Below are 14,303 nucleotides of genomic sequence, written 5' to 3'. Positions count from 1 at the left end.
TTTGTTTCTACACATTTCACCAAGTATAGGTTGATGCCAATACTTTTTCCAAACTGCAGCTGGAGTTATGGAAGGTATTTGCAGTGGCCCCAGGGAAGTAATGCACAGCCACGTAGTTGGGCAGCAGTACTGTGTTCCGATTACCTTATGTCCCATTTTTCGTTGCTGTTCTGCTGAGTTGCCTTGCCTATGTTGGTAACTTAAACACTGTTGGTAGTTCTTCAGATGTCTGTCCAGTGTCCAGGATGACAGATAGTTGGAAGGTGACTTCAGTTGGGTAGAGGTAGGTGGTCATGTAGAAAACACTGTGTGTCGATGTGCACAGAATAATTGATAAAACTGAGTCCTAAGTCTAGGCGGAAGTTGCTATGGAAACAGTGATTGGACTTCCAGAAATTCTTGTTAGGATTCAGTGAATCTACTCCTTATTCCTCTTACTCTTCTGTTTCCCCTCCTTTCTGCTTCCCTTCCCTTCTCTTCTTTTCTCTTTGTAAGTGATATGCTCCATTTCCTATCTTGATTAGACCTGAGACAGTCAGTGTGAAGTGTGTGTGTGTGTGTGTGTGTGTGTGTGTGTGAAAAGAATGAGGAATAGTTATTTATGTAGAATTGAGCAAGGCAATCCTGGCAGACACCCAAGTAGGAAATCTGTCCCTCTCTTATCCTAGCAAACAGTCGTGTGATGGTGTTTAGTAACTGACTCATTTTAAAAAATGTGCCTGTAGCTTTTGCTGATTTCCCTGGTGTAAATACTCCCACCATGGCTGTTTTCAAGATACTGGAATGATGTCATAAAACACATACAGGTAGAATGCTTTATCTCAGGTCCCAAGACTTGTCTACCTGGACAAGAGATATATGGCCAGCAAAATATAAGCTGGTGCTGTTATCATAAATATGATTTTTCTCCCCTTACTTCCATAACCATCAACCACTACTTCACACAGTAGAACACAATTTCTTAACACGATTGATGTTTGGGGCCAGATAATTCCTTATGCATTGTAGGACACTTGGCAGCATTCCTCATTTCTACCCTTTAGATGCTAGTAGCAGCACCTGCCCCCTCCCTCATAAAATACCTCTTGGTGTTGCCACATGTCCCTTGGTGAGGGGTGGAAAGTGCTTAAGATTAATAACTACTGATGTAGTGATACTTTCATGAAGCCTTTATTACTAACCAGTTATCATCATGATTGGCTCTCAGCATGTCCTTAGTTTTAAGTGTATTGTCCTGGAAACTTCATAGAGACAAACTAGGAACCTGTCAGGAGGTGGACAGTCAATGGTGTGCTGAGTTCTAATTCTACAGGACACTTAACCTCTATAGATCTGTTTCCTCATCTGTAAAAGTGGAAATATACCAGTTCTTACTAACTCTAACATCATTAGTAGTCTTTTCTACTTGGGACTGTTTAAAGTCGCCACCTAGTGGCAATCTACAAGTACTTTCTGTTTTATCGTGGATTGCTGCCTGAGATACTGGGAATATTCTGGAGGATGGGAAGGAATAATTATACATTGAACACTCACCTTAATATAAAACTTATGTGCATCAGATCACTTGGAAATATGAAAGTATGTGTTTTAATGTATTCTAAACATAATTTTTGTTTTAAAGTTTTATCAGTAAAATATATAATATTTTTTCTTATTTTCTCTTATAATCATGCTCATTATGCTCACTTAATTTTGATAACTTTAACAAGTTTTTATTGATTTTAATCTCAATTTGTATGGAAGTAAATCATGTAAGCTATTTAGAGGAGATACCATGGAGGCACAGAATGCATCATGAAGCCAGTGAGAAAGTGAGCTGTCTTCAGAGCAGACTTTTAAACATGATCATTAATCACAGAGAACTGGAAAAAGGACATACGTTTTTGAGGATTAATATTAGCCAAACCTCTCTCTACTCCCACGGACACTAAATGTTGTTTTTGGTTTTGTCTTTGGAAATCTCTTTGGGAGCAGAGATTGTTTTAGCTCTTTTTTTGTTGTTGTTGTTATTTTTTTATCTCATTTTTCTCAATATTAACAATACTTGGTTATCAATGATCAGTTTCACACTTTAAAAATACTTTAAGAGTTTTCCACACAAGGTTTTGTGAGTAGGCTGGACTATTGCCAATATACATTTCCAGCTCATGGTGTCACATTTATATGATTCAGAAGTCCTATATAGCAATTAAAAATTAGCCTCCATTATGTATAATGAAAAAAGAGTGCAGTGATTTGTTAGTGGTTTAGCAGTCAGAAGGGTCTTGATTTTTAAAGGGTGAGAATAATTTTCTGAGAAATTAGTTTTGAAAATGTGAGCTTTTTTAGGCTAAGTTACCTACTTCTATTTGAATAGATAAATTAGCTGAATTATTCCACTACTCCAGAAAGTAAACATGTCAAACATAAATGTTTGAATATATTGAAATATATTAGTTAAATTTCTCAATAGCTATTATGCCCCCAAACATCCTATACAAACTGCCCCCTCTGCTTATCCCATATTTACTCCCTCTGCTGTATCAGGTCATTTTGGCTTATTATGTAGATATTCTCATGCTTAAGCATAAGAAGCTTCTTTTGCTATTAAACTCTAACTCACTTACCATATTTTTCTTGATCCCTGCTTCTATTTAGTAAAATCACATTGGATTTTGAGTTCTTTAGTCCTTTCTTTCCTTTCTTTCTTCCTGTTTAGAATCTCCAGGGTTAAAAAGCCAGCAAATACTTAACAAGTCTTATGGGAATGATGAGGTTAGGAGACGGAGCCTTTCCAGAACTGAGGACGTGGCTGTTCCCCAAGCTGCCTTCAGAATGTGGGTTAGGAGGAGGGTGGAATTTGGCAGCTAACGCTCATTGCTCACTTCCCTGAGAACTAGACTTGGCAGAGTCCCCATGCCTTTCCCTCTCCTTCTCATTGCTCTGGTCTACCTTTGGGAGTGGTAGGGAAAATAAAGCGTGCCAGACTTCAAGTACTAGGGTAAAGAGGATTGAAATGTGAAAATGTAATAAGCATATACTGAATGTCTACTATCAGCCAGGAAATATGTGAAGCATTAAAAAATTAGAAAGATGAGAAAAACCACAAACCCCGATCAGGAACCCATCACATTCTTTTTATAAGTGAGGAGAGATTAAGCAAGCACATACAAAGTTAATTTAATCTAAGACAGACAAATGAATTTAGAAATTGTTGGAGTTTCCTGGTGTCCGAGTGGTTAAAGGGTCTAGCATTATCACTGCTGTGGCTCAGGTCACTGTTGTGGCACAGGTTTGATTCCTGGCCTAGGAATTTCTGTATGCCATGGGCATGGCCAAAAAAAAAAAAAAAAAGAAAAAAAGAAAAAGACAATGTTGATTAGATATTCTTGAAGAGCAAAACTCAACCAAATAAGCAAGCTGATTATAAAATACTGATGAACTGAATTCAGTCTTCCAAGAAGAATGATTACTGGGGATTTAACACATCAAAAGTAAAATTCTTACACAGAATATACCATGTTCTGATGGTAGAGGCTGTAACCAGTGCTGAAATCTGCAATGTTGGCATAGCTGATGAAACATACTGTAGGGGGCTGGCTTGCTATTTTTTAAGACAATTTTTTAAAGGTAGTTTTAGGTTTACATCAAATTGAAGGTAAAGTACAGAGAGTTCCTATATACTCTCTGCCCCCATACATGCATAGCTTTCCCCATTATCAACATCCCCTGTCAGAGTCCATAGTGTACATTAAGGTTCCCTCTTGGTGTTATATATTTTGTGTCTTCAAGCAAGTGTATATTTACATGTGTATACCATTATAGTATCTTAAGAGTATTTTCACTGCCCTAAAAATCATTGTGCTCTGTCTATTCATCCCCCACATCCTCACCCTAACCCCTGCAGCCACCAACCTTTTGCTGTCTCAATAGTTTTGCTTTTACCAGAATGTCATAGAGTTGGAATCATACAGTATGGCTAGTCATTTAAAAAATAACGAAAACACTTCTCCATTGAGAAGTCTGTGCATTTTGTTTTCTACTAAGTACATATTTATTTATTTATTTATTTATTTATTTATTTTTTGTCTTTTTGCTATTTCTTTGGGCCGCTCCCGCGGCATATGGAGGTTCCCAGGCTAGGGGTCGAATCGGAGCTGTAGCCACCGGCCTACGCCAGAGCCACAGCAACGCAGGATCCGAGCCGCGTCTGCAACCTACACCACAGCTCACGGCAACGCCGGATCCTTAACCCACTGAGCAAGGGCAGGGACCGAACCCGCAACCTCATGGTTCCTAGTCGGATTCGTTAACCACTGCGCCACGACGGGAACTCCTACTAAGTACGTATTTAGCAATGGGTTCTAACTTCTACTTGCTTGTTTTCCAGGGTCCGCGTGGTCCTCAGGGAATTGATGGAGAACCAGGTGTTCCTGGTCAACCAGGTGCCCCAGGACCTCCTGGACATCCGTCTCACCCAGGACCAGATGGCATGAGCAGAGTGAGTTGTGTGCATTGTCCAATATCATCTTTGGGATGATATATTACATTATTAATTTATGGTTGTGATTTTAAATTGTGTTCAGATGTTGACCCTTGACTGTAGAGAGCAACTGAGGGCATGCAATGTTGCTATGAATAACAATAAAACTAAGAAATCCACAGGGAATTGTTGGAAAATTCAAAGTATCATTTTTAAAAAGTGCTGCTTCAAGTTATTTGTAGTTCTTAGTTCTGAACACTGGAATTTTATTTTTTCCATTTGATTCTAAAGGACCACTAGCATTATTCCCATTATTAATTGAAAAGAGAACTATGTCTTCATCCTTCTCTGTCCTCTAGACTGACAAAATCTGTCGTGTCCTTCACACCAAAGGTGGTTGATGCATCCATGGCAACATCTGTGAAAGGGCCACTGAGTAGATGCTAAAAGTTGCTACCTGGTTATTTCCTGAATATTAGTTTCCTACCAGAAGTAGAGTAAAACCAAATGTCTTTCTATACCTGCCTCTTTGAATTCTTAGTGGCAGAGGCATGGGGTTTATGAGTAGGTTGCATAGCATGACAAGGGAATGTATGGAACCCTGAAATATTTTGTTTTCCAGTAATTTATACAGACGATTTTCAACTGATTGTAGAAAGAATAGCCAATTTTAACAGAATATGCACATTCTTTTCTCACTAAAATCAGAAAATTCATAGAAGTTTTAGAATGAATATGGATAGTTTTGGTCAGTTGGGTTACCAGAGTCTTTTCGATGTGAAAGACAATAGGTAAAACCGTTGCCAGTTTTGGAACATTCCAAGATTTATAAAATTTTATTCAATTTTTATAAATACAGTTTAAAGTTTACTGGCCACAAAGAAGAATAACATCTAAGTAAAATAGTCTTAAATGGAGTCTGGAGTCTTTAGGGACAAATGTTTAAAGGGACTTTTAGGTCTTATTCAGCTGTTTGGCATGCTCTAATTGTCAGAGGAATTCAAATGAAACGATTTGAACCTGAAATCGATTAGACTGGCTAAATACTTATCAGAATAATCCATGCTTTTATCAAGTATCAGACATTTGGCTCATTGTAGTACTTATTCTGAAGCAACATAGTAATAAAATACCCTGAGGAAGATTGTTCAATCAAAAGCACATGCAATGAAAAAGATCTTTGAATCTTTATCCTTGCTTTAAAGTCAAAAGTTTAAAATGATTCTCAGAAGAGCCATTCTTTAGGAATCCCAGAGAATGCACACTTCTCAGGTTAAAAAAGTATGTTAATATATGTCTTTTACAGTGGAAATAATGTCAACACATTGCTTTTACAGCCATTTTCAGCTCAGATGGCTGGGTTGGATGAAAAATCTGGACTTGGGAGTCAAGTAGGACTGATGCCTGGCTCTGTGGTAAGTGCAGATTTTACTGATAATCAAAATACTTGTGGAAAAATCATTACACAGAGAGGTTTGAGTTGGCTAGTTAAGTAATGTCTTTTAAAACATATCCCTCCATCCATCCATTCATTCAATTAACTTATCAAACCCTGCCCTGAGCCAGTTAAAAGCCCAATGGTGTTGCTTTCATAACTGTGCAAACTATTTGTCAACATTAATAAAGGTTGTCTGTGTATTTCACTTAATATTTGAAGAAAATAAAGAGTTAAAAAATGTATAACCACCAACACCACCGCTACAACAATAAAAACTGTACTTTTTAAATTTAAAAAGAGCAGCTGTTTTATGGTATTGTTAGAAGGTTATTTGGCAAAATTTTGAAGTGAGAAGTTTTGCCACTGTAATTTGTATTATTTCCTACGTATCTTAATACTCTCTGGTTGCCTTATACCAACAACTCTAAAATTTACTCCCTGGGCCATTTCTATCCTCTTTTGAATTTCTTCAACAGCCAGAAAGATTCCCATTTTCTCTGGGTAGGTACTTTATTTGGGTATTTGGAGTGAATTAACACTATTCAAACCAACTCTTCCATGCTTTTTTGCTCATAACATAATTCAAAGGCATTCCAGGTTAATGACATTTCAGACAATAAGAAGTGTGAAGTCAGACTTCATAGAAAAACACCCCTTTTACCCATCCTTAAGACCAGCATTACAAGTAACTTAAACATTATTTGTTTGTGTATATTTTAAGTCACTAGCAGTATGGTTGTATTCAATGATTATCTTGAGATATTTTTCTTAAATGTATGAGTGTTTAATCATTTGAGTTTCAGATTATATATGTGTTTATTTTTTTAATGAAGGTTTTATTTTCTTACTAGCTAAAAATCTGATCAATCCAAAACAAAAATTCAAGTTTTCAACATAAGAACAAACCAGATTTTGATCTCACCTTTTAAAGTATGACATTTAAAAAATTACATAGACATATACTAACAATTTTTAAACTTGCATTTTCCTTTTTCTCCCTTTGTTATACCTCAATATAATCATGTCATGTTTAAATGGGAAAAGCCTGTGTGGATACCTAAATGTGTATTATAAAAGAAAGAACCCAGAAAACAGTGCTCTAGATCATTTTAAACTTACATTTAAAATAACTTAGTCATCATTGTTGATAGTTTCATGAACCTTTAATTCAACTTGCTCATTTAAGTTAGCTGCTGTGAAGCTGAAGAATTAAATAGATCAGTTTGATGATGACTTTATGCTTGCCAAGATTTTTCCTTGTTGGCTGTTCTGCTTTAACAGAACCATCCCTTAAGCATGTAAGTGTTCTTTTCCCAAAGACATTGGGTGTGTACAGGCATATTCTTTATTTCTTTTTATGACAGTGAGGGTATGTACAAAATAATCCCAAATGTTGTCCAAGTTTGAGTCTTTTTGAATTTAGCTGTATTCCAGTTGAGTACAGAACGACAATGTCATCGCCTTCCACTGACAAAGATTCACTTTTTCAGATTCTAAAGCTGATTCAACATTTTTGAAATGTTTGACTTAATTGTCATAAACACTACATAATTCTTCTTCTCGTTTGTTTTTTAAGGGTCCTGTTGGCCCAAGGGGACCTCAAGGTTTACAGGGGCAGCAAGTAAGTCTTTTATACTGTAGCAAGAAAGAAAAATGTATAAATAAGGTCTCTGTGAATGACTGCTTTTGGCTGGACTTTAAATTGCATATTGTAATGCTTACTTTGCATGCACTGTATTCAATTAATTTTCACTCAGAAGAATAAGCAGTATGTTTTTAAAAGATTCTTCATGATGCTAGAGTTTTATCATCTGGTTTCTTATGTGACTGATCTCAAATATGAAGAATTTTTATGTGCCTCTGCTTCTGAAATAACAGATCATTATCTTATGTCATGACGAAATTCTCATAATTAGTTTTGTGCCAAGACTTGGGCTATTAAATCAGATCATAGAAGGACAATGCCATGTGGTATTACTAGAAGTAATTATCAAGATGATCACTCTATGTCAAGAAGTAATTGTCGAGATATCACATATACATGTGTGATATTTTATATATGCATTGCTTTTTAGGGCCCCACATATGGCATATGGAAGTTACCAGGCTAGGGTTCGAATTGGAGCTGCAACTGCTGGCCTACACCACAGCCACAACAATGCTACATCCAAGCCTTATCTGTGACCTACACCACAACTCACAGCAACGCTGGATCCTCTACCCACTGAGCGAGGCCAGGGATCGAACCCATATCCTCATGGTTACTAATTGATCTTGTTACCACTGACCCATAGTGGAAACTCCACTCTATGGAATATTTAAAAAGAATATAATATGGTACTTTCTTTCCATAGCCTATCAAATATCAATAAAATAGTGATATAGAGCTATTTTCATTTTTGTAGTAATTAGGCAGTAGAGGGTGATTTTTCAAAAGAGAGAAAGAAAAGAATTCTTAGCTCAGTCAGAGATACTGTATTCTCATTACTGTGTGTGGAGTTTTACTGCCATTGTGTGTAGAAAGTGTAGTTGCTGATGAGGAAGAAGATGATGATGATGACGACTGCCATTATTGAATGCCAGCACTGTTTTAGGTCCTTAACATGCATTAGTTATCTAAAGAGCTATAGCTGCAAAATGAAGGCGGTACCATATCATTCTCATTTCGCAGATTAGGAAATGTGGTATAGAGAAATAAGGAATTCATCCAAAGACACACAGCCGGAGAGTGGTAGAGCCAGAATTTTGAACAATTGCGCTATACCGCAGAGGATATAGAATTTAGTACTGTGTTTTTCTTTTTTGTATAATTTGTATGTATGTGTATATGTACATATGTATCTATCTATATTTACGTGTGTATATTACATATCTACATATAACTTACTCTCAACTTTAGGGTGGTGCTGGCCCTATGGGACCTCCTGGTGAACCTGGTGAACCTGGACCAATGGTAAATGTCAAGTAAGCATGTAGACCCAGTTAAATATGGGTCCACCATTATAATGATGTCATGAGCTATTTATTTTACCAGCTTTTTCCTACTGTGGCAAGAAATTACAGTCCAGTTTAGGAGCCCTGTATTATGGACTGTGCTTAAGTTAACTGTTTCTTATGGCAGAGTGTTTAAATTCAGAGGCTGTAAATGTGCTTAGCAGAAAGTGCAGAGCTATTTTCATTTGTGAAATTAAAACAGTTTTTCTGTTGAGTACATAATTTGAGGGATAGAACATAAAATTTGGAATATTAATAATGTTATTTTCTCTGATATTTTTCATTTGTCTCAACAATAGTTTGGATTATATTATTGATATGTATGGGTAAATGTAGGTAAATATTCTTCTTTTTGTTCTGTTTCATTTTTTTTATTAGGGTCCAATTGGTGCACGTGGACCAGAGGGCCCCCCTGGAAAACCTGGTGAAGATGTAAGCTGCCTTTCTTCATTTTGCTTTGAAATTTTGAAAGAGGCTAAGAAGGAGCTACAGCATTAACATGGATATTGTTCATTGTTTCCCAATTTACTTCCCCCACTTTTAACTGTCATTAAAGTCCATCAAAGCTGGAAAGCTCAGAGTGGAGTCAAAAAATTTAAAAGTGCTCCATCTTAAGATGGATATAATACCATCTTAATTTTGATGGTATTTTATCATTAGGTACTATATCTTTGTCTGTATTCTTCAGGGTTTTCATTACAGTTTCTCCGTGAGATACTAGAATTGGGACAACTTTTGGAGGTAGACTTTGATGTGATCTCAAGGAAATATACATTGCTCCAATCCCAAAACATTATCAGGTCCTCAGTAGATGGATTTTTAAAATGTGTTAGAAGAATAGTGTCAGTATTGCTCTCCAGTCCTCAAAAAGTCATTTCTTCAATCAGATTTTTAAAGTTAAGACTCAGCTCCAGATTTAACATTGAGACCATGTGATCAAACAACAGGGTATATAACAACAGATCTGCTTTGCTTGAAGCTTTTTTAAAAATTTAATTAAATTAATTATTATTATTATTTATTTATTTATTTATTTATTTATTTATTTATTTATTTTGCCTTTTCTAGGGCTGCACCCATGGCATATGGAAGTTCCCAGGCTAGGGGTTGAATCGGAGCTGTAGCCACTGGCCTACACCACAGCCACAGCAACGCCAGGTCCGAGCCACATCTGCGACCTACACCACAGCTCATGGCAACGCTGGATCCTTAACCCACTGAGTGAGGCCAAGGATCGAACCACAACCTTGTGGTTCCTAGTCAGATTTGTTAACCACTGAGCCATGACGGGAACTCCCATGATGCTTTTCTTAGTTGTACAAAAGTTGAGGATCAAATCATGGGTAGACCATCAATTTCTGTGTGATATTAAACCAAGAAAATATTTTCTCTTTGTATGTTATGAGACTTATTTAAGGGGATTACAATGAATTTGGCCATAAAGAAAATATCTTTGGCAGTTTTTAATATTTTTAATCACAAGAAAAATGGCAGATGTTATTTTAAGAAGCACTGTTTAATTCAGTGCCACATGTTGAGAAAGAATTTCAGAGCGTGCGTGTGTGTAATTTTGATGTTCATAAAATGGTAAGCTGGGTCAGACAAGTGTAGTTTATATTTAATTCTTCTGATAAATGAATTAAACCTCCACAGACTGATTTGCTGTAATGGATTGCCACGAAAAATAGAATGCAGTGTTTTTACACTGCTTAGAGCATTGGGCATGAGCTTTCTAAAGAAGCCTTTTTATCTGCAGTTAATTTGTTATATAGTTTCAGAAGAGAACATTTTAATCCCTCTTTGCTTCCCCCATTTTCCTTTTTTTCCATAAAGGGTGAGCCGGGTAGAAATGGAAATCCTGGTGAAGTGGGATTTGCAGGATCTCCGGTAAGTTTACTCTGATCAGTACAACAATGTAAAGACAAACTTCAAAAAATAAAAAAAAAATAAAGAATATTTAACATGAACTCACAGTTTATTGTCTGCATATGCATTAGACACTCTCACCAAGACACATTCTGTTCTGTGAAAGGAACATTCACAAAATGCCATTGTGAATAGGCATTTTTGCAAGAGTGAGGGCTAATTCCAATTCCCTGCTTTGCATTGGCGCCATATGAATGACCCTCCTAGAGCCAGAGAATTATATCATAACCTAACATGGATTCTCTCCAAAATGAGTATCAAATTTTCAGGTAAGTCACCAACCTGACTGACTTACATTTCATAACATCTCCATTCCATTTATCTTTTGAAAACATTTTTAGATTTTTTTATTTTGTAGTTTTCACATGTCTAAAACCACAGCTTTCAAGAGTTTATTGATTTGTTTTATATATATATATATACATATACACACACACACACACACACACACATACACACATACACATATACGCTAGAACAATAGCTTGTGGACAGGATGCCTCTTTGGTTGCTCCCCAAACCCTATTGTTGACTAAAAGTCTGGATTGATGTTCTGGGTCCTAAGATCTTGTTACAAGGTGCACTGATCGCCAACTCTCCTAATACAGCTGTTTTCTTCCCCCTTGGCTCACTAGAAGGAGAGGTCCCTAGCAAACAGCTCCACCAGAATTCAAGACCTGGGCCACTTGGCCACAGTCTGAACCCACCTTTCTTACTTTACTCATATTACTTTGACAGACTCTCCCCTAGGGTGTGCTACACAGGCAATAAAGGAAACTTAGAAAATGATAAGCAAGCAAAAATATTCTAAAATTCCTGCTCTTAAACTTTCTCCTTGTCCAACATCCCCTAAACTGATTTGGCCTTCTGCTTATTGTATTTTCTATAATAGCCTAATGTTTCTACCACTCAATACATCCAACAATACTGAATTATTCTCCATTTACTTTCTGAAAATTGATGAGATTCCATGCTGAGATTTTTTTTTTAAACAAATAAATGCTGATCCTTTATGGGACTCTAAGGGTTATTTAGTTTCAAACACAAAACCAGTTCCCCAGCTCCCTGCTCTCTCTTTCCTTTCCTCTCTCATTAGCCTGAAAAGTCAATGCAGACAAAGACATGTGGTTTAGTCATTAGCACAGATGTCCATGTCAACCAATCCTCGCTTGAACCTCCCACCCTGCTGCACTTTTGCACATACTCACAGTGTGGGGCCCTCCATGGGGAGGAAATGCGTCCTGCCAGCATGTCACAGATGCACTCTGCAAGTGCAGTGCAACAACGCGTGATTTGGGTGTGATGACAGTCTTGGGTCAGCAGAATGAAAAACATTTTATGAGCACTAGTACATCTGGTTTATTTTCTTGTTATAGTAGAGATATATAATCACATGAGAATTCCCTTGCAGACCACAAAAACTCAGAAGTTAACTAATTATTTGAAATAACACAGCATAGTAATTCCCCTATAGGCGTAGATGGATGTGTACTAAGTTTCTGCTGGGGATGGAGGGGAGACAAATCTCAGTAAAAGGAAGCAATCCAGTGGAAAAACTTAAAGGGAGTTTTTGAAATGAAAGAATTCCTAAGTAGGGCTGTGTAAACAGAAGAATCAGTGAAGCTTTATTTGCTCAGAGACATGGTTTTATGTGCCCTTACTGTGATAACCCCCTGCAAAACACTACAGAAACATTTTCCCTGCAAGAGGTTGCAGAGGAATCATTGCTTTTCTTTTATCATACAGAGTTCATTTATTGAATTATTCATTCATTCATTTAATTAACAGTAAATAGAGGCAAGCTGTGGCATAGATTGCAGATGCAGCTCAGAGCCGTCATAGCTGTGGCTGTGCTGTAGGCTGGCAGCTGCAGCTCTCATTCAACCCCTAGCCTCCTAGCCTTGGAACTTCTATATGCCACAAGTGCAGCCCTAAAAAAAGAAAGAAGGAAAGAAAGAAAGAGAGAGAGAAAGAAAAAGAAAAGAAAGAAAAAGAGAAAGAAAGAGAGAGAGAAAGAAAAGAAAGAAAGAAAGAAAGAAAGAAAGAAAGAGAAAGAAAGAAAGAAAAAGAAAAAGAAAAAGGAAAGAAAGAAAGAAAAGAGAAAGAAAAGAAAGGAAGAAAAGGAAAAGTGCTGTGAGTAGGATGGACTGGGCGTTTGGGGTTAGTAGATGCAAACTATCACATTTAGAATGGATAAGCAATGAGGTCCTGCTGTATGGCACAGGGAGCTATATCCAATCACTTGTGATAGAACTCAATAGAAGATAATATGAGAAGAAGAATGTATATACATGTGTGTGTGTGTATATATACATATATATTCACACACATACGTATGTATAACTTCGCTGTATGGCAGAAATTAACAGAACACTGCAGATCAACTGTAATTAAAAAATTTTCTTAAAAGAGTGGAGATGATGAATGTTAAACCATTTTTTTATTCAGTTGTCTATTTAATGCTTATTCATTGAATGCCCACTAATAAGGCATAAGGCTAAAAGCCAGGTATATGCAGATTAATAATACTAATTGATAATAATTGATAGTATCAGTCTGTGCTATCAAGGAGCTCAGTCTATGGTGGCAGTAGTAATAGCATTCAATTCAAAACCTAATTAACGTAGGCAACAAGAATAAGTGAATAACTAAGTCACTGTTGTCCTTATATATTTTAAGAAGTTATGAGGAAAAATTTTCAATCATCATTTAAAAATAGTTGTCATTTGGATTTGATTTAGTGTTTGATTTATATCATTTTTAAATTTGATATGTTTAGGTGAAGGATGCAGAGAATTAACAGAAATTGAGAACTTATTGAGTCAAGAAACCAACCCATTCTCTTCGTGTTTCCTGACTTTCTTTTCTATTGGATATTTCATTTTCTCAGTTAGTTTTTTGGAGGGGCAGAGCTTCCAGGGCCAGGAATTGAACCTGCACTACTGTAGTGACCCAGGCCACATCACTGGCAATGCTGGATCCTTAATCCACTGAGCTGCCAGGGAACTCCTATAGTTTTAAAAACATTTCTTAAATATTTTACTTTAAAAATATTCCAATCACATTTTAACATCCTCTTTCTAAGTATATTCTGCTATTAATATTTAGAAATTTGGGAAAATAAAGCAAATTGGTTTGCTACAAATGCATTTATTCTTCTACCACAAATAAAACACAATATAAAGGAGGGAAAGCCAAGTTTTCCTTAAGTTCTCCTGATTTTTTTCCTATACCTTGACCTACATGATTCAGACACTAAATGTGTTGATTCAGACTTACTGTTATTTTTTCTTTATTAATTATAATATGGTGAAATTATTCGAAAATTTAAAAGTGTCATCAAATTTAAAAGTGTCAATACCTGGCATTAGTCCATGTCTCTGTGTAAGATATGTTTCCACTTCTAACAGGGGGTTTGCCTTGCTAATTTTTAATCACCTAGATGTATTTTGACAGATAAAATTATACTTCTTTTCCTTGTTA

The 14,303-nt window shown here is 36.4% G+C and overlaps 1 protein-coding gene across 3 annotated transcripts in view; it reads left to right on the top strand.

Moving 5' to 3' along the window:
• Nucleotides 1-14,303, top strand: part of COL5A2 (collagen type V alpha 2 chain) — a 146,935-nt gene that overhangs the window by 84,999 nt on the left and 47,633 nt on the right. For all 3 annotated transcript variants that reach the window (XR_014828846.1, XM_084998324.1, NM_001105289.1), the window contains 6 exons: nucleotides 4,370-4,480; nucleotides 5,800-5,877; nucleotides 7,477-7,521; nucleotides 8,800-8,853; nucleotides 9,273-9,326; nucleotides 10,728-10,781. Coding sequence is in view for 2 of the 3 variants with exons in the window: in XM_084998324.1 (XP_084854450.1) it covers nucleotides 4,370-4,480; nucleotides 5,800-5,877; nucleotides 7,477-7,521; nucleotides 8,800-8,853; nucleotides 9,273-9,326; nucleotides 10,728-10,781 (396 nt within the window). In the remaining variant the exon portion in view is untranslated. The remainder of the gene's footprint in view (nucleotides 1-4,369; nucleotides 4,481-5,799; nucleotides 5,878-7,476; nucleotides 7,522-8,799; nucleotides 8,854-9,272; nucleotides 9,327-10,727; nucleotides 10,782-14,303) is intronic.

The sequence above is a fragment of the Sus scrofa genome, chromosome 15, assembly GCF_054392235.1.
Source record: "Sus scrofa isolate SSC_HxYL_T2T_F1_AM1 chromosome 15, Sscrofa_HxYL_maternal_Yorkshire_Landrace_v2.0, whole genome shotgun sequence".
Classification (NCBI taxonomy): domain Eukaryota; kingdom Metazoa; phylum Chordata; class Mammalia; order Artiodactyla; family Suidae; genus Sus; species Sus scrofa.
This window is presented reverse-complemented; position numbering and strand designations above follow the sequence as displayed.